This window comes from Aquarana catesbeiana, linkage group LG02 (genome assembly GCF_042186555.1).
Source record: "Aquarana catesbeiana isolate 2022-GZ linkage group LG02, ASM4218655v1, whole genome shotgun sequence".
Taxonomy (NCBI): domain Eukaryota; kingdom Metazoa; phylum Chordata; class Amphibia; order Anura; family Ranidae; genus Aquarana; species Aquarana catesbeiana.
Window position 1 is genome coordinate 38,022,132 of NC_133325.1, and position 26,604 is coordinate 38,048,735.

Below are 26,604 nucleotides of genomic sequence, written 5' to 3' on the forward strand. Positions count from 1 at the left end.
AAGATCCAAATAATAGGGGTCAATTTATGAAACATTTGTTGCACGAATGCCATAAGCATTCCTCCAAGTTAAATGAAATGTCAAATATTTTTTAAGAGATTGTAAGAGATTAATTCCTTCCTGTATCATTGGATCCATTTAGTGACCAAAATGCAGTATATTTCTATGAAATACCTCAATCAGAAAGCTACTGTATGACGCGTTTTGTCCCCTAGGTGGATCTGATGACACAGGCATTAATCTCTTACTAAGAACGTGGGACTTTTTGATCAGCTTGCATGAAGGCTTCTGACATTTGTGCAATAAATGTTTTATAAATAGACCTCTTGTGTAAAGTTGTGTGAATTGAACATCATAGGCAACAGGGGCGGCCCGTGCATTTTGGGGGCGCACGGGCGCCGCCCCCTAATCCCTGCAGCCACCTCCCGATCCATTTGCCCGGCCCCTTTCAGGACGCATGGACTCCTATGGCAGTGTGGGCGGGGGGGTGTTTTTTTTTTTTTTAAGCACCTGATTAGAGCCTAAGGCTCTAATAGGCTTCAAAAAAGGGTGGGCTTGGGGGGCAGAGAGTGCGCTCTGACCCCACCCTGTTGTGTGACCATAGCAAATAAATTTTCATTATTTTTACACCACAGTGCCTCCCCACCAATTAGGAGTCAGGTCAGTGAGACCTGTTTCCCGATTGGCCAAAGCACCGGGCATCCTATTGGATGCCCGGCGCTTTGGCGGAAGAGACACACAGGGGAGGAAACTGGAGGATCAGACTCCTCCACCGCCGCTGCTGACACAGGAGGAGAGGACCCAACAGCCTGGAATGGAGGAGGAGACACACAGGATGCAGGAGCCGTCGCCTGCCCATCCCCCAGCTCGCTGCCGTCACCCGGATGGGGTAAGTGCCTGTCTGATGGCGGGCGAGCGTGGGGGGGTCATAGTGGCTGCATATGATGGGTACAGAGGCTACATAAGATAGGCACAGGCTGCATATAATGGGCAGAAGCTGCATATGAAGGGCACATGCTGCATATGATGGGCACAGAAGCTGCAAATTATGGGCACTGGCTGCATATTATGGGCACAGAGGCTGTATTATGGGCATGGGCTGCATATGATGGGCACAGAGGCTGCATATGATGGGCACAGGCTGCATAAGATGGGCACAGGCTGCATATGATGGGCAGAAGCTGCATATGATGGGCACATGCTGCAAATGATGGGCACAGAGGCTGCATATGTTGGGCACAGGCTGCATAAGATGGGCACAGGCTGCATATGATGGGCAAAAGCTGCATATGATGGGCACATGCTGCAAATGATGGGCATAGAAGCTGCAAATTACGGGCACAGGCTGCATATTATTGGCACAGAGGCTGTATTATGGGCATGGGCTGCATATGATGGGCACAGGCTGCATAAGATGGGCACAGGCTGCATATGATGGGCAGAAGCTGCATATGATGGGCACATGCTGCAAATGATGGGCACAGAGGCTGCATATGTTGGGCACAGGCTGCATAAGATGGGCACAGGCTGCATATGATGGGCAAAAGCTGCATATGATGGGCACATGCTGCAAATGATGGGCATAGAAGCTGCAAATTATGGGCACAGGCTGCATATTATTGGCACAGAGGCTGTGTGATGGGCACAGAGGCTGTATATGATGGGCACAGGCTGCAGATGATGGGCACAGAGGCTGCATATAATGGGCACAGAGGCTGTATATGATGGGCACAGGCTGCATATGACGGGCACAGAGGCTGCATATGATGGGCACAGAAGCTGCATATGATAGGCACAGAAGCTGCATATGATGGGCACAGGCTGCATAAGATGGGCACAAGCTGCATATGATGGGCAGAAGCTGCATATGACGGGCACAGGCTGCATAAGATGGGCACAGAGGCTGCATATGATGGGCACAGAGGCTGCAATTGATGGCGCAGTGGCTGCATTTAATGGGGCACAGTGACTACATATGATGGGCACAGTGAAGCTGCAATTGATGTTTTTTTTTTTCAGAATTTTTCAGTTTGCTTGCTCCCCCCAAAAAATTTTGAGCACCAGCCGCCACTGATAGGCAAATTGGTAAATTAAAAACAAATGTTTCAAGAGAACCAGCCAACGGCCAAAACCTTGGCCTTTACTCTTGAAGGGAAATTGTACACTAAATTGTCAAAACTTTATGGAGACACCTGCCTTTACACGCACATGAACTTTATTGGCATCCCAGTCTTAGTCTGTAGGGTTCAATATTGAGTTGGCCCACCCTTTGCAGCTATAACAGCTTCAACTCTTCTGGGAAGGCTGTCCACAAGGTTTAGGAGTGTGTCTATGGGAATGTTTGACCATTCTTCCAGAAGCGCATTTGTGAGGTCAGGCACTGATGTGGACGAGAAGGCCTGGCTCACAGTCTCCGCTCTAATTCATCCCAAAGGTGTTCTATCAGGTTGAGGTCAGGACTCTGTGCAGACCAGTCAAGTTCTTCCACCCCAAACTCGCTCATCCGTGTCTTTATGGACCTTGCTTTGTGCACTGGTGAACAGTCACGTTGGAACAGGAAGGGGCCATCCCCAAACTCTTCCCACAATGTTGGGAGCATGAAATTGTCCAAAATGTCTTGGTATGCTGATGCCTTAAGAGTTCCCTTCACTGGAACTAGGGGGCCAAACCCAACCCCTGTAAGACAACCCCACACCAAAATCCCCCCTACCAAATGATTTGGACCAGTGCACAAAGCAAGGTCCATAAAGACATGGATGAGCGAGTTTGGGGTGGAGGAACTTGACTGGCCCGCACAGAGTCCTGACCTCAACCTGATAGAAAGCCCTTGGGATGAATTAGAGCGGAGACTGCGAGCCAGGCCTTCTCGTCCAACATCAGTGCCTGACCTCACAAATGCACTTCTGGAGGAATGGTCAAACATTCCCATAGACACACTCCTAAACCTTGTGGACAGCCTTCCCAGAAGAACTGAAGCTGTTATAGCTGCAAAGGGTGGGCCAACTCAATATTAAACCCTACGGACTAAGACTGGGATGCCACTAAAGTTCACGTGTGTGTAAAGGCAGGTGTCCTAATACTTTTCACAATATACTTTTCACAATATACTTTTCACAATATAGTGTATATTGGAGGACCCTTGTTGACTTGTTTTGGAAGATACAACATTCTTGCATTAGTTCAATCTTGAAGTTTTCTTTAACCCTTTTACACCACCTTCCAGCAGCCCTTTAAGTGGGCTTTAATGCCTGAGAGGTGGCATGGCTTCTATATGATGTGACCATTGTGATTGGCTCTCACAGCAGTCACATGAACATAAGCCTATCCCGCTGGTTCCCGATCAGAAGCCGTGGCCTGGAGCTGTCGTTGACAGCTCAGTCAGTGTGCTGGAAGCATGCAGTGAGCGCGCTTTCATCAAATAGCTTCAGGCTGTGGTGGACACATATGAGTGGCAGCTGGTCGTTAAAGCCCACTTTTTTTTTCCTTTTTTTTTTTGTTACCTAGTGATCCTGAGAATAGAACACATCCTGTTTCTGGGTGGCTACAATCACTTCTACACTTTATCTTTGGAGGGAGTGAGAAAGTTAGAAGAGGTGCACTAATATATAAAATATAGTGAAGCCCGTACTGTGTACACAGGAAGACAAACAAACAGACAGAATGGTTGCATTAAAGTTCACTCATCTTTTCACTAACTTACAACAGATTTTAGTACAGTTAAAAGATAAGGTTAGATCATGTGTCAATTGTTTGAAAACAATACAGTTCTGTGCCTTAGTAGACACTCAATACTGGCTATATGCCTAGCAATACAAAATGCTATCTATTTTTTCATAAGAGTGCAGCTGAAGAAAGGAAACTTTAACAGAGAACCCTACAGTGCTTTGAAAAAGTATTCATACCCCTTGAAAATGTCCACATTGTTACATGTTACAACCAAAAACATAAATGTATTTTATTAGGATTTGATGTGATGGACCAACACAAAGTGGCACATAATTGTGAAGTGGAAGGAAAATGATAAATGGTTTTCAACATTTTTTACAAATATGTGAAAAGTGTGGGGTACATTTGTATTCAGCCCCCCGGAGTCAATACTTTGCAGAACCTCCTTTCTCTGCATTTACAGCTGCAAATCTTTTTGGGGATGTCTCTACCAGCTTTGTCCTAGAGAGGGACATTATCGCCCATTCTTCTTTGTAAAATATCTCAAGCTCTGTCAGATTGGATGGAGAGCGTCTGTGAACAGCAATTTTCAAGTCTTGCCACAGATTCTCAATTGGATTTAGATCTGGACTTTGACTGGGCCATTCTAACACATGAATATGCTTTGATCTAAACCATTCCATTGTAGCTCTGGCTGTATGTTTAGGGTCGTTGTCCTGCTGGAAGGTGAACCTCCACCCCAGTCTCAAGTCTTTTGCAGACTCTAACAGATTTTCTTCTAAGATTGCCCTGTATTTGGCTCCATCCATCTTCCCATCAACTCTGACCAGCTTCCCTGTCCCTGCTGGAAAAAGCATCCCCACAACATGATGCTTCCACCAACATGTTTCACAGTGGGCATGGTGTGTTCAGGGTGATGTGCAGTGTTAGTTTTCCGCCACACATATCATTTTGCTTTTAGGGCAAAAAGTTCAATTTTGGTCTCATCTGACCAGAGCACCTTCTTCCACATGTTTGCTGTGTCCTCCACATGGCTTCTCACAAACTGCAAACGGGACTTCTTATGGCTTTCTTTCAACAATGTCTTTCTTCTTGTCACTCTTCCATAAAGGTCGGATTTGTGGAGAACACGACTAATAGTTGTCCTGTGGACAGATTCTCCCACCTGAGCTGTGGATCTCTGCAGCTCCTCCAGAGTTACCATGGGCATCTTGGCTGCTTCTCTGATTAATGGTCTCCTTGCCCGGTCTGTCAGTTTAGGTGGACGGCCATGTCTTGGTAGATTTGCAGTTGCTCTATACTCTTTCCATTTTCGGATGATGGATTGAACAGAGCTCTGTGAGATGTTCAAAGCTTGGAATATTTTTTTTATTAACTAACCCTGCTTTAAACTTCTCCCTGACCTGTCTGGTGTGTTCCTTGGCCTTCATGATGCTGTTTGTTCACTAAGATTCTCTAACAAACTCTGAGGGCTTCACAGAACAGCTGTATTTATACTGAGATTAAATTACACACAGGTGGACTCTAATTACTAATTAGGTGACTTCTGAAGGCAATTGGTTCCACTCGATTTTAGGGTTATCAGAGTAAAGGGGGCTGAATACAAATGCCCCCCCACACTTTTCACATATTTATTTGTAAATAACTTTGAAATACATTTATCATTATCAACCAATTTATTCCTTTCTTCATATTCATCACATTAGAGGTGAGGGGATTAGTAGTTTGCAGAAGAAAGATAACAATGTTTTATGCTTACAGTTTGGTGACAGAATCAAAAAGTATTTTCTGTACTTGCTGAAAAATTGCTGGAAAAGACAGAAACAAACGCAGCCACCACCTTCTAAGGATTGGAAGACTGAAATATATTACATTTTCGCTCTTGGGTTTAGATATCCAAATGTTTAGATACAATTTAGATTTAAATGGATATAAAGAGAAACAGTCATGACTAAGCTTATGCAATTGTATCTTCCAAACCAATTCAACAATAGCGCTTCCATATACACAATATTGCCAAAAGTACTGGGGCTCCAAATCATTTGGTGGAGGGGGGATTATGATGTGGGATTGTTTTTCAGGGGTTGGGTTTGGCCTCTTAGTTCCAGTGAAGGGAACTCTTAAGGTGTCGGCATACCAAGACATTTTGGACAATTTCATGCTCCCAACTTTGTGAGAACAGTTTGGGGATGGTCCCTTCCTATTCCAACATGACTGCCCACCAGTGCACAAAGCAAGGCCCATAAAGACATGGAGGAGCGAGTTTGGGGTGGAGGAACTTGACTGTCCTGACCTCAAACCTTTGATCCTTTGGGATGCATTGGAGCAGAGACTGCGAGCCAGGCCTTCTCACCCACATCAGTGCCTGACCTCACAAATGCGCTTCTGGAAGAATGGTCAAACATTCCCATAGCTGCAAAGGATGGGCCAACTCAATATTGAACCCTACGGACTAAGACTGAGATGCCATTTAAGCTCATGTGTGTGTAAAGGCAGGCGTCCCAATACTTTTGGTAATATAGTGTATATACCTTGTAAACTTCCCTTCACGATTGACTGCCAGGATTCTGGGCTAGTGGAACTGGTTTTCTTTAAAACATTTTTTTTAAACTTTACCAATTTGCCCATGAGGCTTCACAAAACTTTACACAAGGACGAGGATCTACATTTCTATATTTTCAGTTATGTGATTCTAATTTTCAAATCTCATTGGACTCGGCAACAAAAAATAAAGATCTTTATTGTGATGTGTTAGCTTTGATAATTGAGCCTATGGTGTGTTAAAAAATTACATGGTTGGTTGGCATATGTAAAAAAAAAAAGGCTACTGGCATAAAGTTTGGACCTATAGAGGGTCCTGCACATACCTACAGCAGCTTATGGGATTACCCCAATCTGCCTGGTCCTGATTTGGCAAGCCTTAAGTGTTGACACATATCCCTTCCTCTCCTAATAATAAATAAGACATAACGAGAACCCACTGGGGACAGCATGGCGGTAGCACTCAAAGAACCCACAAGGAGAAGAAATGTACAGCGAGGGATGGAGACCCCTCTACAGGCATAGTATGGGAGTATGGAAAGACCTGATTGGGTGTAGAAGGGTGGACTACTGCACATCCTACTGACAAATGGAAGATCTCCCACACACAGCAAATGTGGACCAATGTCTATCCGGTCATTTTGGAAATGTAAGCCAAATTTGCATTATGCGATATAGGAGATTTACCCAAATTTGGTCTCTGCTATTTAAGTTATTTCGATAGACCTGGAGAATGGTCTGGATTTATACTCGTGGTCTGGATCCCAGTCAACTGTTTTGCAATCACTACTTGGCCCTGGCTGGCTTTTCTGCTAAAATATGTTTTGCAAAATTTCTTTGAAGATTACCATGCCTGGCAATACATGGATGTATTATTGTGCAATGAATCCGTCAGGCTATAAAGGATTTTTAAAGAAGTTGTTCAGGTTTGTACAATGTAAGCTGATCTGTTGACCCATAGCAGAGAATTGAAGCTTTCCTAACTGACTGCTAACACTTTATGAACTGTATTCCCATTGTGTACCACCCACGTTACCAGCAACTATCGTGTCTGCCAGTTTTCCTTTTTCTTGTATTTGGTGTATGTACAGAAAAAGCCTTTGGCAATGGCAAGTCTGGATTTTCCATATGTATGTTTTCTCCCATCTACCCCCTGAAGAATTTTCAGAACATTTAAAGGCAACTCTATGCAAGTAAAATATAATATCTAATCGCTCTCCAGCCAAGTGTCCACTGTCCTGCCTTCTACAGCCCTTCTTCATATACTGCCTTCTCCCTACCGTCTTCCTGTCTGCTGTCTCTTCCAACTCCTTCTCTAGTTTCCTGCCTCCTCCATACACCTTTTCCCTTGCCTCCGGCTTGTCTCTTCCATACTGCCTTCCTGCTCGTCTCTACTATACAACCTTCCTGCTCATCTCTTCTATACTGCCTTCCTACTCGTCTCTTCTATACTACCTTCCTGCTCATCTCTTCTATACTACCTTCCTGCTCATCTCTTCTATACCGCCTTCCTGCTCATCTCTTCTATACTACCTTCCTGCTTGTCTCTTCTATACTACCTTCCTGCTCATCTCTTCTATACTACCTTCCTGCTTGTCTCTTCTATACTACCTTCCTGCTCGTCTCTTCTATACTACCTTCCTGCTCGTCTCTTCTATACTACCTTCCTGCTTGTCTCTTCTATACTACCTTCCTGCTCATCTCTTCTATACTACCTTCCTGCTTGTCTCTTCTATACTACCTTCCTGCTCGTCTCTTCTATACTACCTTCCTGCTCGTCTCTTCTATACTACCTTCCTGCTCGTCTCTTCTATACTACCTTCCTGCTCGTCTCTTCTATACTACCTTCCTGCTCGTCTCTTCTATACTGCCTTCCTGCTCGTCTCTTCTATACTACCTTCCTGCTCGTCTCTTCTATACTACCTTCCTGCTCGTCTCTTCTATACTGCCTTCCTACTCGTCTCTTCTATACAACCTTCCTGCTCATCTCTTCTATACTACCTTCCTGCTCATCTCTTCTATACCGCCTTCCTGCTCATCTCTTCTATACTACCTTCCTGCTCATCTCTTCTATACCGCCTTCCTGCTCATCTCTTCTATACTACCTTCCTGCTCATCTCTTCTATACCGCCTTCCTGCTCATCTCTTCTATACTACCTTCCTGCTTGTCTCTTCTATACTACCTTCCTGCTCGTCTCTTCTATACTACCTTCCTGCTCGTCTCTTCTATACTACCTTCCTGCTCGTCTCTTCTATACTACCTTCCTGCTCGTCTCTTCTATACTACCTTCCTGCTCGTCTCTTCTATACTACCTTCCTGCTCGTCTCTTCTATACTGCCTTCCTGCTCGTCTCTTCTATACTACCTTCCTGCTCGTCTCTTCTATACTACCTTCCTGCTCGTCTCTTCTATACTGCCTTCCTGCTCGTCTCTTCTATACTACCTTCCTGCTCATCTCTTCTATACTACCTTCCTGTTCGTCTCTTCTATACAACCTTCCTGCTCGTCTCTTCTATACTACCTTCCTGCTCGTCTCTTCTATACTGCCTTCCTGCTCGTCTCTTCTATACTACCTTCCTGCTCATCTCTTCTATACTACCTTCCTGCTCGTCTCTTCTATACTACCTTCCTGCTCGTCTCTTCTATACTGCCTTCCTGCTCGTCTCTTCTATACTACCTTCCTGCTCATCTCTTCTATACTACCTTCCTGTTCGTCTCTTCTATACAACCTTCCTGCTCGTCTCTTCTATACTACCTTCCTGCTCGTCTCTTCTATACTACCTTCCTGCTCGTCTCTTCTATACTACCTTCCTGCTCATCTCTTCTATACTACCTTCCTGCTCGTCTCTTCTATACAACCTTCCTGCTCCTCTCTTCTATACTACCTTCTCCTTGCCTCCTGCTCGTCTCTTCTATACTACCTCCCTGCTCGTCTCTTCTATACTACCTTCCTGCTCATCTCTTCTATAAAACCTTCCTGCTCGTCTCTTCTATACAACCTTCCTGCTCGTCTCTTCTATACTACCTTCCTGCTCGTCTCTTCTATACTACCTTCCTGCTCGTCTCTTCTATACTACCTTCCTGCTCGTCTCTTCTATACTGCCTTCCTGCTCGTCTCTTCTATACTACCTTCCTGCTCGTCTCTTCTATACTACCTTCCTGCTCGTCTCTTCTATACTACCTTCCTGCTCGTCTCTTCTATACTGCCTTCCTGCTCGTCTCTTCTATACTACCTTCCTGCTCATCTCTTCTATACTACCTTCCTGTTCGTCTCTTCTATACAACCTTCCTGCTCGTCTCTTCTATACTACCTTCCTGCTCGTCTCTTCTATACTACCTTCCTGCTCATCTCTTCTATACTACCTTCCTGCTCGTCTCTTCTATACTACCTTCCTGCTCGTCTCTTCTATACTGCCTTCCTGCTCGTCTCTTCTATACTACCTTCCTGCTCATCTCTTCTATACTACCTTCCTGTTCGTCTCTTCTATACAACCTTCCTGCTCGTCTCTTCTATACTACCTTCCTGCTCGTCTCTTCTATACTACCTTCCTGCTCGTCTCTTCTATACTACCTTCCTGCTCATCTCTTCTATACTACCTTCCTGCTCGTCTCTTCTATACAACCTTCCTGCTCCTCTCTTCTATACTACCTTCTCCTTGCCTCCTGCTCGTCTCTTCTATACTACCTCCCTGCTCGTCTCTTCTATACTACCTTCCTGCTCATCTCTTCTATAAAACCTTCCTGCTCGTCTCTTCTATACAACCTTCCTGCTCATCTCTTCTATACTACCTTCCTGCTCATCTCTTCTATACTACCTTCCTGCTCGTCTCTTCTATACTACCTTCCTGCTCGTCTCTTCTATACTGCCTTCCTGCTCGTCTCTTCTATACTACCTTCCTGCTCATCTCTTCTATACTACCTTCCTGTTCGTCTCTTCTATACAACCTTCCTGCTCGTCTCTTCTATACTACCTTCCTGCTCGTCTCTTCTATACAACCTTCCTGCTCGTCTCTTCTATACTACCTTCCTGCTCATCTCTTCTATACTACCTTCCTGTTCGTCTCTTCTATACAACCTTCCTGCTCGTCTCTTCTATACTACCTTCCTGCTCATCTCTTCTATACTACCTTCCTGTTCGTCTCTTCTATACAACCTTCCTGCTCGTCTCTTCTATACTACCTTCCTGCTCGTCTCTTCTATACTGCCTTCCTGCTCGTCTCTTCTATACTACCTTCCTGCTCATCTCTTCTATACTACCTTCCTGCTCGTCTCTTCTATACTACCTTCCTGCTCGTCTCTTCTATACTGCCTTCCTGCTCGTCTCTTCTATACTACCTTCCTGCTCATCTCTTCTATACTACCTTCCTGTTCGTCTCTTCTATACAACCTTCCTGCTCGTCTCTTCTATACTACCTTCCTGCTCGTCTCTTCTATACTACCTTCCTGCTCGTCTCTTCTATACTACCTTCCTGCTCATCTCTTCTATACTACCTTCCTGCTCGTCTCTTCTATACAACCTTCCTGCTCCTCTCTTCTATACTACCTTCTCCTTGCCTCCTGCTCGTCTCTTCTATACTACCTCCCTGCTCGTCTCTTCTATACTACCTTCCTGCTCATCTCTTCTATAAAACCTTCCTGCTCGTCTCTTCTATACAACCTTCCTGCTCGTCTCTTCTATACTACCTTCCTGCTCGTCTCTTCTATACTACCTTCCTGCTCGTCTCTTCTATACTACCTTCCTGCTCGTCTCTTCTATACTGCCTTCCTGCTCGTCTCTTCTATACTACCTTCCTGCTCGTCTCTTCTATACTACCTTCCTGCTCGTCTCTTCTATACTACCTTCCTGCTCGTCTCTTCTATACTGCCTTCCTGCTCGTCTCTTCTATACTACCTTCCTGCTCATCTCTTCTATACTACCTTCCTGTTCGTCTCTTCTATACAACCTTCCTGCTCGTCTCTTCTATACTACCTTCCTGCTCGTCTCTTCTATACTACCTTCCTGCTCATCTCTTCTATACTACCTTCCTGCTCGTCTCTTCTATACTACCTTCCTGCTCGTCTCTTCTATACTGCCTTCCTGCTCGTCTCTTCTATACTACCTTCCTGCTCATCTCTTCTATACTACCTTCCTGTTCGTCTCTTCTATACAACCTTCCTGCTCGTCTCTTCTATACTACCTTCCTGCTCGTCTCTTCTATACTACCTTCCTGCTCGTCTCTTCTATACTGCCTTCCTGCTCGTCTCTTCTATACTACCTTCCTGCTCGTCTCTTCTATACTACCTTCCTGCTCGTCTCTTCTATACTGCCTTCCTACTCGTCTCTTCTATACAACCTTCCTGCTCATCTCTTCTATACTACCTTCCTGCTCATCTCTTCTATACCGCCTTCCTGCTCATCTCTTCTATACTACCTTCCTGCTCATCTCTTCTATACCGCCTTCCTGCTCATCTCTTCTATACTACCTTCCTGCTCATCTCTTCTATACCGCCTTCCTGCTCATCTCTTCTATACTACCTTCCTGCTTGTCTCTTCTATACTACCTTCCTGCTCGTCTCTTCTATACTACCTTCCTGCTCGTCTCTTCTATACTACCTTCCTGCTCGTCTCTTCTATACTACCTTCCTGCTCGTCTCTTCTATACTACCTTCCTGCTCGTCTCTTCTATACTACCTTCCTGCTCGTCTCTTCTATACTGCCTTCCTGCTCGTCTCTTCTATACTACCTTCCTGCTCGTCTCTTCTATACTACCTTCCTGCTCGTCTCTTCTATACTGCCTTCCTGCTCGTCTCTTCTATACTACCTTCCTGCTCATCTCTTCTATACTACCTTCCTGTTCGTCTCTTCTATACAACCTTCCTGCTCGTCTCTTCTATACTACCTTCCTGCTCGTCTCTTCTATACTGCCTTCCTGCTCGTCTCTTCTATACTACCTTCCTGCTCATCTCTTCTATACTACCTTCCTGCTCGTCTCTTCTATACTACCTTCCTGCTCGTCTCTTCTATACTGCCTTCCTGCTCGTCTCTTCTATACTACCTTCCTGCTCATCTCTTCTATACTACCTTCCTGTTCGTCTCTTCTATACAACCTTCCTGCTCGTCTCTTCTATACTACCTTCCTGCTCGTCTCTTCTATACTACCTTCCTGCTCGTCTCTTCTATACTACCTTCCTGCTCATCTCTTCTATACTACCTTCCTGCTCGTCTCTTCTATACAACCTTCCTGCTCCTCTCTTCTATACTACCTTCTCCTTGCCTCCTGCTCGTCTCTTCTATACTACCTCCCTGCTCGTCTCTTCTATACTACCTTCCTGCTCATCTCTTCTATAAAACCTTCCTGCTCGTCTCTTCTATACAACCTTCCTGCTCGTCTCTTCTATACTACCTTCCTGCTCGTCTCTTCTATACTACCTTCCTGCTCGTCTCTTCTATACTACCTTCCTGCTCGTCTCTTCTATACTGCCTTCCTGCTCGTCTCTTCTATACTACCTTCCTGCTCGTCTCTTCTATACTACCTTCCTGCTCGTCTCTTCTATACTACCTTCCTGCTCGTCTCTTCTATACTGCCTTCCTGCTCGTCTCTTCTATACTACCTTCCTGCTCATCTCTTCTATACTACCTTCCTGTTCGTCTCTTCTATACAACCTTCCTGCTCGTCTCTTCTATACTACCTTCCTGCTCGTCTCTTCTATACTACCTTCCTGCTCATCTCTTCTATACTACCTTCCTGCTCGTCTCTTCTATACTACCTCCCTGCTCGTCTCTTCTATACTACCTTCCTGCTCATCTCTTCTATAAAACCTTCCTGCTCGTCTCTTCTATACAACCTTCCTGCTCATCTCTTCTATACTACCTTCCTGCTCATCTCTTCTATACTACCTTCCTGCTCGTCTCTTCTATACTACCTTCCTGCTCGTCTCTTCTATACTGCCTTCCTGCTCGTCTCTTCTATACTACCTTCCTGCTCATCTCTTCTATACTACCTTCCTGTTCGTCTCTTCTATACAACCTTCCTGCTCGTCTCTTCTATACTACCTTCCTGCTCGTCTCTTCTATACAACCTTCCTGCTCGTCTCTTCTATACTACCTTCCTGCTCGTCTCTTCTATACTACCTTCCTGCTCGTCTCTTCTATACTGCCTTCCTGCTCGTCTCTTCTATACTACCTTCCTGCTCATCTCTTCTATACTACCTTCCTGTTCGTCTCTTCTATACAACCTTCCTGCTCGTCTCTTCTATACTACCTTCCTGCTCGTCTCTTCTATACAACCTTCCTGCTCGTCTCTTCTATACTACCTTCCTGCTCATCTCTTCTATACTACCTTCCTGTTCGTCTCTTCTATACAACCTTCCTGCTCGTCTCTTCTATACTACCTTCCTGCTCGTCTCTTCTATACTACCTTCCTGCTCGTCTCTTCTATACTACCTTCCTGCTCATCTCTTCTATACTACCTTCCTGCTCGTCTCTTCTATACTACCTTCCTGCTCGTCTCTTCTATACTGCCTTCCTGCTCGTCTCTTCTATACTACCTTCCTGCTCATCTCTTCTATACTACCTTCCTGTTCGTCTCTTCTATACAACCTCCCTGCTCGTCTCTTCTATACTACCTTCCTGCTCATCTCTTCTATAAAACCTTCCTGCTCGTCTCTTCTATACAACCTTCCTGCTCATCTCTTCTATACTACCTTCCTGCTCATCTCTTCTATACTACCTTCCTGCTCGTCTCTTCTATACTACCTTCCTGCTCGTCTCTTCTATACTGCCTTCCTGCTCGTCTCTTCTATACTACCTTCCTGCTCATCTCTTCTATACTACCTTCCTGTTCGTCTCTTCTATACAACCTTCCTGCTCGTCTCTTCTATACTACCTTCCTGCTCGTCTCTTCTATACAACCTTCCTGCTCGTCTCTTCTATACTACCTTCCTGCTCATCTCTTCTATACTACCTTCCTGTTCGTCTCTTCTATACAACCTTCCTGCTCGTCTCTTCTATACTACCTTCCTGCTCGTCTCTTCTATACTACCTTCCTGCTCGTCTCTTCTATACTACCTTCCTGCTCATCTCTTCTATACTACCTTCCTGCTCGTCTCTTCTATACAACCTTCCTGCTCCTCTCTTCTATACTACCTTCTCCTTGCCTCCTGCTCGTCTCTTCTATACTACCTTCCTGCTCGTCTCTTCTATACTACCTTCCTGCTCATCTCTTCTATAAAACCTTCCTGCTCGTCTCTTCTATACAACCTTCCTGCTCGTCTCTTCTATACAACCTTCCTGCTCGTCTCTTCTATACAACCTTCCTGCTCGTCTCTTCTATACTACCTTCCTGCTCGTCTCTTCTATACTACCTCCCTGCTCGTCTCTTCTATACAACCTTCCTGCTCGTCTCTTCTATACTACCTCCCTGCTCGTCTCTTCTATACTACCTTCCTGCTCGTCTCTTCTATACAACCTTCCTGCTCGTCTCTTCTATACTACCTTCCTGCTCGTCTCTTCTATACTACCTTCCTGCTCATCTCTTCTATACTACCTTCCTGCTCGTCTCTTCTATACTACCTTCCTGCTCGTCTCTTCTATACTGCCTTCCTGCTCGTCTCTTCTATACTACCTTCCTGCTCATCTCTTCTATACTACCTTCCTGTTCGTCTCTTCTATACAACCTTCCTGCTCGTCTCTTCTATACTACCTTCCTGCTCGTCTCTTCTATACTACCTTCCTGCTCATCTCTTCTATACTACCTTCCTGCTCGTCTCTTCTATACAACCTTCCTGCTCCTCTCTTCTATACTACCTTCTCCTTGCCTCCTGCTCGTCTCTTCTATACTACCTCCCTGCTCGTCTCTTCTATACTACCTTCCTGCTCATCTCTTCTATAAAACCTTCCTGCTCGTCTCTTCTATACAACCTTCCTGCTCATCTCTTCTATACTACCTTCCTGCTCATCTCTTCTATACTACCTTCCTGCTCGTCTCTTCTATACTACCTTCCTGCTCGTCTCTTCTATACTGCCTTCCTGCTCGTCTCTTCTATACTACCTTCCTGCTCATCTCTTCTATACTACCTTCCTGTTCGTCTCTTCTATACAACCTTCCTGCTCGTCTCTTCTATACTACCTTCCTGCTCGTCTCTTCTATACAACCTTCCTGCTCGTCTCTTCTATACTACCTTCCTGCTCATCTCTTCTATACTACCTTCCTGTTCGTCTCTTCTATACAACCTTCCTGCTCGTCTCTTCTATACTACCTTCCTGCTCGTCTCTTCTATACTACCTTCCTGCTCGTCTCTTCTATACTACCTTCCTGCTCATCTCTTCTATACTACCTTCCTGCTCGTCTCTTCTATACAACCTTCCTGCTCCTCTCTTCTATACTACCTTCTCCTTGCCTCCTGCTCGTCTCTTCTATACTACCTTCCTGCTCGTCTCTTCTATACTACCTTCCTGCTCATCTCTTCTATAAAACCTTCCTGCTCGTCTCTTCTATACAACCTTCCTGCTCGTCTCTTCTATACTACCTCCCTGCTCGTCTCTTCTATACTACCTTCCTGCTCATCTCTTCTATAAAACCTTCCTGCTCGTCTCTTCTATACAACCTTCCTGCTCATCTCTTCTATACTACCTCCCTGCTCGTCTCTTCTATACTACCTTCCTGCTCATCTCTTCTATAAAACCTTCCTGCTCGTCTCTTCTATACAACCTTCCTGCTCATCTCTTCTATACTACCTCCCTGCTCGTCTCTTCTATACTACCTTCCTGCTCATCTCTTCTATAAAACCTTCCTGCTCGTCTCTTCTATACTGCCTTCCTGCTCATCTCTTCTATACTACCTTCCTGCTCGTCTCTTCTATAAAACCTTCCTGCTCGTCTCTTCTATACTGCCTTCCTGCTCATCTCTTCTATACTACCTTCCTGCTCGTCTCTTCTATACTACCTTCCTGCTTGTCTCTTCTATACTGCCTTCCTGCTCGTCTCTTCTATACTACCTTCCTGCTCGTCTCTTCTATACTACCTTCCTGCTCGTCTCTTCTATACTACCTTCCTGCTTGTCTCTTCTATACTACCTTCCTGCTCGTCTCTTCTATACTACCTTCCTGCTTGTCTCTTCTATACTGCCTTCCTGCTCGTCTCTTCTATACTACCTTCCTGCTCGTCTCTTCTATACTGCCTTCCTGCTCGTCTCTTCTATACTACCTTCCTGTTCGTCTCTTCTATACTACCTTCCTGCTTGTCTCTTCTATACTGCCTTCCTGCTCGTCTCTTCTATACTACCTTCCTGCTCGTCTCTTCTATACTACCTTCCTGCACGTCTCTTCTATACTACCTTCCTGCTCATCTCTTCTATAAAACCTTCCTGCTCGTCTCTTCTATACAACCTTCCTGCTCATCTCTTCTATACTACCTCCCTGCTCGTCTCTTCTATACTACCTTCCTGCTCATCTCTTCTATAAAACCTTCCTGCTCGTCTCTTCTATACTGCCTTCCTGCTCATCTCTTCTATACTACCTTCCTGCTCGTCTCTTCTATAAAACCTTCCTTCTCGTCTCTTCTATACTGCCTTCCTGCTCATCTCTTCTATACTACCTTCCTGCTCGTCTCTTCTATACTACCTTCCTGCTTGTCTCTTCTATACTGCCTTCCTGCTCGTCTCTTCTATACAACCTTCCTGCTCGTCTCTTCTATACTACCTTCCTGCTCGTCTCTTCTATACTACCTTCTCCTTGCCTCCTGCTCGTCTCTTCTATACTACCTTCTCCTTGCCTCCTGCTCGTCTCTTCTATACTACCTCCCTGCTCATCTCTTCTATAAAACCTTCCTGCTCGTCTCTTCTATACAACCTTTCTGCTCGTCTCTTCTATACTACCTTCCTGCTCATCTCTTCTATAAAACCTTCCTGCTCGTCTCTTCTATACTACCTTCCTGCTCATCTCTTCTATAAAACCTTCCTGCTCGTCTCTTCTATACAACCTTTCTGCTCGTCTCTTCTATACTACCTTCCTGCTCATCTCTTCTATAAAACCTTCCTGCTCGTCTCTTCTATACTACCTTCCTGCTCGTCTCTTCTATACTACCTTCCTGCTGGTCTCTTCTATACTACCTTCCTGCTCGTCTCTTCTATACTGCCTTCCTGCTCGTCTCCTCTATACAACCTTCCTGCTCATCTCTTCTATACTGCCTTCCTGCTCGTTTCTTCCATATTGCCTTCTCCCTGCCTTCTGCTTGTGTATTCCATACTACCTTCTCTCTGCATCCTGTCTGTCTCTTTGTGGGAACAGTTTGGGGATGGCCCCTTCCTGTTTCCAATATAACTGCACACCAGTTCACAAAGCAAGGTCCATAGAGACATGGATGAGCGAGTTTGGGATGGAGGAACTTGACTGGCCATCCCACAAAGTTGGGAGCATGAAATTGTCCAGAATGTCTTGGTATGCTGACACTTTCACAGGAACTAAGGGGCCAAGCCCAACCCCTGAAAAACAACCCCAGACCATAATCCCTCCTCCACCAAATGATTTGGACCAGTTCACAAAGCAAGGTCCATAAAGACATGGATGAGCAAGTTTGGAGTAGAGGAACTTGACTGGCCTGCACAGAGTTCTGGCCTCAACCCGATAGAACACCTTTGGGATTAATTAGAGCGGAGACTGCGAGCCAAGCCTTCTCATCCAACATCAGTGCCTGACCTCACAAATGCGCTTCTGGAAGAATAGTCAAACATTCCCATAGACACATTCCTATAACCTTGCTGTTATAGCTGCAAAGGGTGGGCCATCTCAGTATTGAACGCTACGGACTAAGACTGGGATGGCATTAACCACTTCAATTGAAGTCATATAGTCTATAGTCATATGACGTCCGCAGATGGGATCTCCCATCCTTGGTGAGCGTGATATGAGGTCCTCGGCTTCTCGCCGCTCCTGCGGGTCCCCTGGTGATCGGGATAAGGAATGTCCCTCGGACACAGCCCATCCCAGATCCATGTAAAGAGCCAATAAAAAATGGCTTTTTACCACGTGACTGACTGTGTCCAATCACAGCCGGTTACATGTACTGCCCACATGCACGGCGCTCGTGCACGCCCCTAGGGCGCGCACAAAGCAGCGATTGGGGACTAGGCTTGTCACCCTGACACAGCCCAACCCCAATCGAAGTAAAGAGTAAATGAAATTGGCTCTTTTCCACATGACCAGCTGTGTCCAATCACGGTCAACAAACCGCGTTAACAAGATGTTACAGGCTCCTCCTCCTCACACACAGATCGTGTGTGAGAAGGAGATTGCGGTAACATCTCGTTACCGCTCACAGTGTACACCAACCACACTGATTCCCCCCCCAAAAAAGAGGACCTGTCACCACCCATCAAAGTACCTGTCACAGCCCATCTACATACCCGAGTCACAGCCCATCTGAGTACCCGAGTACCTGTCACAGCCCATCTAAGTACCTGTCACAGTATATCTGAGTGAGTACCCAAGTACCTGAGTACCTGTGACAGTTCATCTGAGTACCTGAGTACCTGTCACAGTCCATCTGAGTACCTCAGTACCTGTCTCAGTCCATCTGAGTACCTGTCACAGTCCATCTGAGTACCTGAGTACCTGTCACAGTCCATCTGAGTACCTGTCACGGTCCATCTGAGTGCACGAGTACCTGAGTACCTGTCACAGCTCATCTGAGTACCTGTCACAGTTCATCTGAGTACACGAGTACCTGTCAAGGTCCATCTGAGTACACGAGTACATGAGTACCTGTCACAGCCCATCAGAGTACCCGAGTACCTGTCACCAGGCCATCAGAGTACCTAAGTACCTGTCACCAGGCCATCAGAGTACCCGAGTATCTATCTCCAGCCCATCAGAGTACCCGAGTCCCTGTCACCAGCCCATCAGAGTAACCGAGTACCTGTCTCCAGCCCATCAGAGTAACCAAGTACCTGTCTCCAGCCCATCAGAGTACCCGAGTACCTATCTACAGCCCATGCCTCATAGAATATACGTTGGGGTGTTTGCTTTCCAAAATGGGGTCATTTTGTGGGTAATTCCACTGTCCTTCTGCTCAAGGACCTTCAAAAGTGTGATAGGAAGGAATGAAATGAGATCTGTAATTTATGCTCCTTGACCGGCTGAAGGTACTACTTCAATGTTGGGCCTCTGTATGTGGCCAGGCTGTGTAAAAGTCACACACATGTGGTATCGCCATACTCAGGAGGAGTAGCAGAATGTATTTTGGTCTGTAATTGGAAGTATGCATATGCTGTGTGTGAGAAATAACTTGTTATTATGACAATTTTGTGAAAAAAAAAAAATCTTAAATTTCCCAAGAATTGTGGGAAAAAATTTCAACTTCAAAAAACTCGCCATGCCTCTTACTAAACACCTTGGACTGTCTACTTTCCAAAAGGGGTCATTTGGGGGGTATTTGTACTTCCCTGACATTTCAGGGCCTCAAGAAATGAGATTGTCCGTCAGTGCATCAGGTGTGATCAATTTTCAATGATTTGCACCATAGCTTGTAGACTCTATAACTTTCACAGAGACTAAATATTATCCACTAATTTGGGTTATTTTTACCAAAGAGATGTAGCAGTATAAATTTTGACCCAAATGTATGAACAAACATGACTTATTTGCAAAATGTTATCATAGAAATGAAAAAAAAAGTGTTTTTTTTTTTTTTCAAAATTTTCGCTCCTTTTTCACTTATGTCGCAAAAAATAAAAAACCTAGTGGTGATTAAATACCACCAAAAGAAAGCTCTATTTGTATGAAAAAAAATTATAAAAATGTTGTTTGGGTACAGTGTTGCATGACTGAGTAATTGGCTTTCAAAGTGTGAGAGCGCTGAAAGCTAAAAATTGGTCTGGGCAGGAGGGGTGTATAAATGTCCTGTATTGAAGTGGTTAATGGTCATGTGCATGTAAAGGCAGGCGTCCCAATACTTTTGACAATATAGTGTATGTATCTATCTAATATCCAATAAATTATCTATCTATTTATCATCTATCTCATATCTCGCTCTCCTTCTTGTCCTCTCAGTGGTGTCTATGTAACTCATTACAGATGCAGCACATTAATTTTCAGCATGAACCGATCTCTGTGCTGGTCTATAGACAAAGAGGCCCTTTCTCTGGTTCTTGTAGACCCCTCCATGGTAGGGTCTGCTCTGCATTTCTCTCTCTAAATGAAGTGTTTGTGTATTTTGGATCCTCAGTAATTGCCAAAAGCTACTAAACTAGCCGTATCCCATCCGCTGTGAGCTTCCGAGCACAGACCATCATAAACCAAACTCCTCGAATATTCAAATCATATACAGAGACTGCTCACTGGGTCCCAGTACAAATCACATAAACCCGGGGCCCACAGAAGCCCTCCAGGTATATGGGGATTATAGTATTAGCTTCTGGCTTTCTAATGGGAGATATATGAAGCTGGTGTGTGATTAAAAAAATTTGCTTTGGCTGAGAAAAAATGAAAAATTCTGTTCTGATATCTCTTATACTAGCTGTAAACCCTAAATCAGTAACATTAACTGTGCTAAAGCCCTGTGTATCATAAACAATTGACATAAAAAAAAAAAATACTGTTTTCACTTTTTTCATCTTTTGCTGCATGTTTGTGCTGTTGATCACCCGTGGCCTCTTTGCATCAATTTCTTGCCCACGGTACGCGCTCTCCAGCAATGGCTGCTAGAGGTGAATTTCCCGTGGTGACAATGGTGGACCATGTCTGTGCAATGTGCATTAGCAGGGCCTCTTGTATTCTCTGCTGGGAGAGCTAATGACGGAGTGACAACACAGGATCACAACTGGGAGTTGGGGTGTTGTCACTTCATAAAAGAAAGGACCTTCGATTGGCAGGATCACTGGGGATTATTTTAATAAAAGCTTCAAAAATTAAAAATAACCTATGACATCAACATGTTGATTTTAGAGATTGAGTTTGCTAATTTACTTAATTAAAATGTGGGTGAGGGTTCCCACCTTTTCTGTACCAAGTTCCCAGGTCTGCACACCTGCTGTGCCCATTATGAGGTGTTCCCACCATCCCTGTGCTGAGTTCCTGGGTCTGTACACCTGCTGTGTCCATTATGAGGAGTTCTCACCATCCCTGTGCTGAGTTCCTGAGTCTTCACACCTGATGTGTCCATTATGAGGGGTTCCGACCATCCCTGAAATGAGTTCCTGGGTCTGAACTCCTGCTGTGGCCATTATGAGGAGTTTCCACCATCCCTGTGCTAAAGTTCCCGGGTTTGTATACCTGCTGTGTCCATTATGAGGACTTCTCACCATCCCTGTCCTGTGTTCCTGAGTCTTCACACCTGATGTGCCCATTAAGATGGGTTTCCACCATCCCTGAGGTGAGTTCCCGGGTCTGTACACCAGCTGTGGCCATTATGAGGAGTTCCCACCATCCCTGTGCTGAGTTCCTGGGTCTTCACACCTGATGTGCCCATTATGAGGGGTTCCCGCCATTTCTGTGCTGAGTTCCTGGGTCTGAACACCTGCTGTGCCCATTATGAGGGGTTCCCACCATCCCTGTGCTGAGTTCTGGGGTCTACACACCTGATGCGCCCATTGTGAGGGGTCCCCACCATCCCCTCACTGAGGTCATGGGTCTTCACACCTGCTGTGCCCAATGTTAGGGATTCCCACCATCCCTGCACTAAGTTCTCTTAAAGAGCCACCCTGATATAGGGAACCTGGGGCAGCAGTCATGGCACCAGCCTGAACGGGAAACTAGGCCAGGTTTAAAAGATAATGAAGCTGCATACTCAGTATAAAATTAAAACAGCTTCTAAAAGTGTTTAAAAACCAAGGCTGTAATTTCTTTTTTCTTATTCACCTTCTCTGTTTGTCCTGGTGATCATTATCACCGAACATAAAAGTAAACGTAATTTCCAAACTTCCAATGAGGACGTTAGTTCCAACCAGGGATGCCTTCATTTTGAAGGGATTTTCTTTCACTTCCTGTTTTGGTTATAGGACAGGAAGTGAAGTGAAATCTCCTCAATTGAAGACGAATAGCAAAAAAACAAAAAAAACAAACAAATAGGGGTTATAACCCTACCTTTATTCTATTCGAAACTTTTAAAAAATTACCTTCAGTCCCACCTAAATTTTGAAATTCTTTCGTATAGAAATGGTCATCAGTACATTTGACTTTACAATCTACTACCATCTACAGTCAACTAAATTTGTTCTAAAGCCCTTACAATTTCTACCAGATCTGCTATTTGAATGGAATCCCCGAGGTATCAAACATGTTTTATTACAATATGTACATTTTTGTCCCGAGCCACATTCACAGTTAGATTTTTGTTCACTCAAGAAAAAAATTTCCATCCTGCCCTTTAGAATTTTCTCATCACTACCGTCTAAAACAATTTTAACCAACCATTAAAAAGAATTTGAATGAATGTTCAGAAAATAAACAATTTCCAGTTAAATTCTCAGCTTTACAAGACAAAGAAAAGTAATTACGGCGACTTTTAGTATCATCTTACCTGCGTAGGTCATTAAGCCGGAAGGTCTCGTCCTCCAAGTAAGTCCCCAGGTGCTCTACTAATACCTTCTCCGTCTCCAGAGCCTGCTGGATATTCGACATGGAGCTGTACATGTCTGCAATGGTGAACTCTACGAATCCCAACCATAAAAATAAGAACCACATCCATTTTCTGTCCCAAGAACGATGGCCGCAGAACCACATCCTCCGCCAGAAGGTAAGCACGCCTTTTAGTCACCGGGGCAGAACAAAGCAAAGTTTTCTTTTATCCCTGGAAATTTGGTGATGGACAGGGCACAACTAAGCATAAAAATCAACCTAAGCTGCAAAGTTTTCTTTTACTTCTGGAAATTTGGTGTAGGACGGGGCAGAACCAAGTGTGCAAACTCACGCAAACTGTAAAGTTTTCTCTTCCTTCTGGAAATTCAGTGATGAATGGGGCAGAATCAAGCATACAAATCCACCCAAACTGCAAGTTTTTCTACTAAAAATTTGGTGATGGACAGGGCAGAACCAAGCATACAAATTCACCCAAAACCGCAAAATTTTCTATTTTTCTTCTGGAAATTCGATGATGGATGGGGCAGAACCAAGGGTTCAAATCCGCCCCAAACCACAAAGGTTTATTTTTTCCTCTGTAAATTTGGTGATGGACGGGGCAGAACCAGGCATACAAATTCACCCAAAGATTTATTTTTCCTCTGGAAATTCGGTGATGGACGGGACAGAACCAAGGGTACAAATCCACCCAAACCACAAAGATTTATTTTTCTTCTGGAAATTCAGTAATGGATGAGGCAGAACCAAGGATACAAATCCACCCAAACCATAAAGTTTTCTTTTTCCTGTGAAAATGCGGTGATGGGTGGGGCAGAACCAAGCGTACAAATCCACGCAAATGACAAAATTCTGCTTTGCCTCTGGAAATTCGGTAATGAAATTCGGGCAGAACCAGGCGTAAAACTCCACTCAAACTGCAAAATTCTCTTTTTCCTCTGGAATTTTGGCAGAACCAGAACCAAGGGTACAAATCCACACAAACTGCAGATATTTATTTTTCTTCTGGAAATTCGGTGATGGATGGGGCAGAACCAGGTGGTACAAATCCAGCCAAACCACAAAGTTCTCTTTTTCCTGTGGCAATTCTGAGTTGGGCGCAGCAGCACCTAGCGTACAAATTAACACAAACTGCAAAATTCTCTTTTTCCTCTGAAAATTTGGTAATAAAATTCGGGCAGACCCAAGGGTACAATGAACCCACAAACGCAAAGTTTTCTTTTTCTTCTGGAAATTCGAAGATGGACGAGGCAGAACCAAGGGTACAAATCCACCCAAACCACAACGTTTTTTCTTTTTCCTCTAGAAATGTGGTGAGGGACAATGCAGAACCAAGGGTACAAATCCACCCAAACCACAAAGTTTTCTCTTTCCTCTAGAAATGTGGTGAGGGACAATGCAGAACCAAAGGTACAAATCCACCCAAAGTTTTTTCTTTTTCCTCTAGAAATGTGGTGAGGGACAATGCAGAACCAAGGGTACAAATCCACCCAAACCACAAAGTTTTCTTTTTCCTCTAGAAATGTGGTGAGGGACAATGCAGAACCAAGGGTACAAATCCACCCAAACCACAAAGTTTTTTCTTTTTCCTCTAGAAATATGGTGAGGGACAATGCAGAACCAAGGGTACAAATCCACCCAAACCACAAAGTTTTCTTTTTCCTCTAGAAATGTGGTGAGGGACAATGCAGAACCAAGGGTACAAATCCACCCAAACCACAAAGTTTTCTTTTTCTTCTGGAAATTCGGAGATGGACGAGGCAGAACCAAGGGTACAAATCCACCCAAACCACAAAGTTTTTTCTTTTTCCTCTAGAAATATGGTGAGGGACAATGCAGATCCAAGGGTACAAATGCACCCAAAGTTTTTGGAGAGGAGATTCCGAGAGATCAGCAATCTTGCTCTAGGGAGAATGAAGCATCTCCATGTGCTGGGTGAAAGGACAGCTGAGTGAGTCTCTGTCTGCGGTCCGTGTTCTGGCAGCTCCTCTGCAGCAGTCTAATAATTGTGGGATAGCCCAGGCTGGGGGGAGGAGGTGGGGAATGGAGTATTCTTCATGCAGACAGATCAGCCCCATTCATTCCCCTTTCTCCGCTCTCACAACAGAATGCCAAAAGTCAACTCGTTCCTTGAAACTTCTCCGGTAGACGAGGTTTTAAAATGAATATAAACCTATAAAGCATAAAACCAACAATGTAATATTTTTAGGTAACCAGTTCTTTTTTTTTTTGTTTTTTTTCTTTTTCTTTTACAATTTTATACCTTTATTTCTTTATTTTTTCACCTGGTGATCCGGCCAGTAATAGTAGTGTGAGAAGATATAATATATACAGTATGTTAAAAGAACTCCGTGCTATTGATAGTGCAAAAAGGAAAAAGAACAAACAATTTTTCAGAGCAGCCACCACACAAAGTGCAATCACCACACTAATGAAATGCACATACATGGAATGATAACTGAAGTGCAAAACCTCCTCTGTAGCTCTAAACAGGTAACCTGTAAACATTTTTAAAGCTTTGCCTATGGAACGTTTTAAGTACCTTAGTTTGTTGCCATTCCACGAGCGTGCGCAATTTAAAAGCATTACATGTTAGGTGTCTATTTACTGTAGATCATCTTTCACGTTATACAAAAAAATTGGACTAACCTTACTGTTTTTTTTTTTTATTAAAAAAAGTGTATTTTTTTCTAAAAAAATTGCATTTAACCACTTGCCGATCGCTGCACGCTGATATACGTTGGCACAATGGCAGCGGTGGGCAAATGGGCGTACCTGTACATCCCCTTTAATCGGCGGGGCTAGTGGGAGTGCACGCACCCGCCGCGTACAGCGTGACCGTGCCCGCGGGTCCTGCGGACTCCATGTCCGCCGGTGTCCCGCGATCGTGTCACAGAGCCGCAGAACGGGGAGATGCCTTTGTAAACAAGGCATTTTCCCTGTTCTGCCTTGTGACATGACAGGGAGCTACTGCTCCCTGTCATTGGGAGCAGTGATCTCTGTCATGTCAGTGGTAGCCCCTCCCCCCCACAGTTAGAATCACTCCCTGGAACACACTTAACCCCTTGATCGCCCCCTAGTAATTAACCCCTTCCCTGCCAGTGTCATTTACACAGTAATCAGTGTATTTTTATAGCACTGATCACTGTATAAATGACAATGGTCCCAAAATAGTGTCAAAAGTGTCCAATGTGTCCTCCATAATGTCACAGTCATGATAAAAATCGCAGATCGCCGCCATTACTAATAAAAAAAAAAAATTATAATAAAAAAATGCCATAATTTTTGAAAACTCTAATGCAAAATACACACGGTCGGATTTTCCGACGGAAAATATGTGATAGGACCTTGTTGTCGGAAATTCCGACCGTGTGTAGGCTCCATCACACGTTTTCCATCGGAATTTCCGACACACAAAGTTTGAGAGCAGGAGATAAAATTTTCCGACAACAAAATCCGATGCTTTAAATTCCGATCGTGTGTACACAAATCCCACGCACAAAGTGCCACGCATGCTCAGAATAAATTAAGAAGGAAAGCTATTGGCTACTGCCCCGTTTATAGTCCCGACGTACGTGTTTTACGTCACCGCGTTCAGAATGATCGGATTTTCCGACAACTTTGTGCGACCGTGTGTATGCAAGACAAGTTTGAGCCAACATCCATCGAAAAAATCCATGGATTTTGTTGTCGAAATGTCCGATCAATGTCCGACCGTGTGTGCGGGGCATATAACTTTTGCGCAAACCAATCAATATATACGCTTATTGCAATTTTTTTTTTTTTTTTTTTTACCAAAAATATGTAGAAGAATACATATCGGCCTAAACTGAGAAAAAAATGTGTTTT

The 26,604-nt window shown here is 44.4% G+C and overlaps 1 protein-coding gene across 1 annotated transcript in view; it reads right to left on the reverse strand.

Annotated features, from left to right (window-relative positions):
* Positions 1-25,279, reverse strand: part of P4HA3 (prolyl 4-hydroxylase subunit alpha 3) — a 105,587-nt gene extending 80,308 nt beyond the window's left edge. Inside the window, exon 1 of the mRNA XM_073612803.1 lies at positions 22,700-25,279. Within this exon, the coding sequence (XP_073468904.1) occupies positions 22,700-22,902 (203 nt within the window). The 5' untranslated portion in view covers positions 22,903-25,279. The remainder of the gene's footprint in view (positions 1-22,699) is intronic.
* Positions 25,280-26,604: the final 1,325 nt, after the last annotated feature.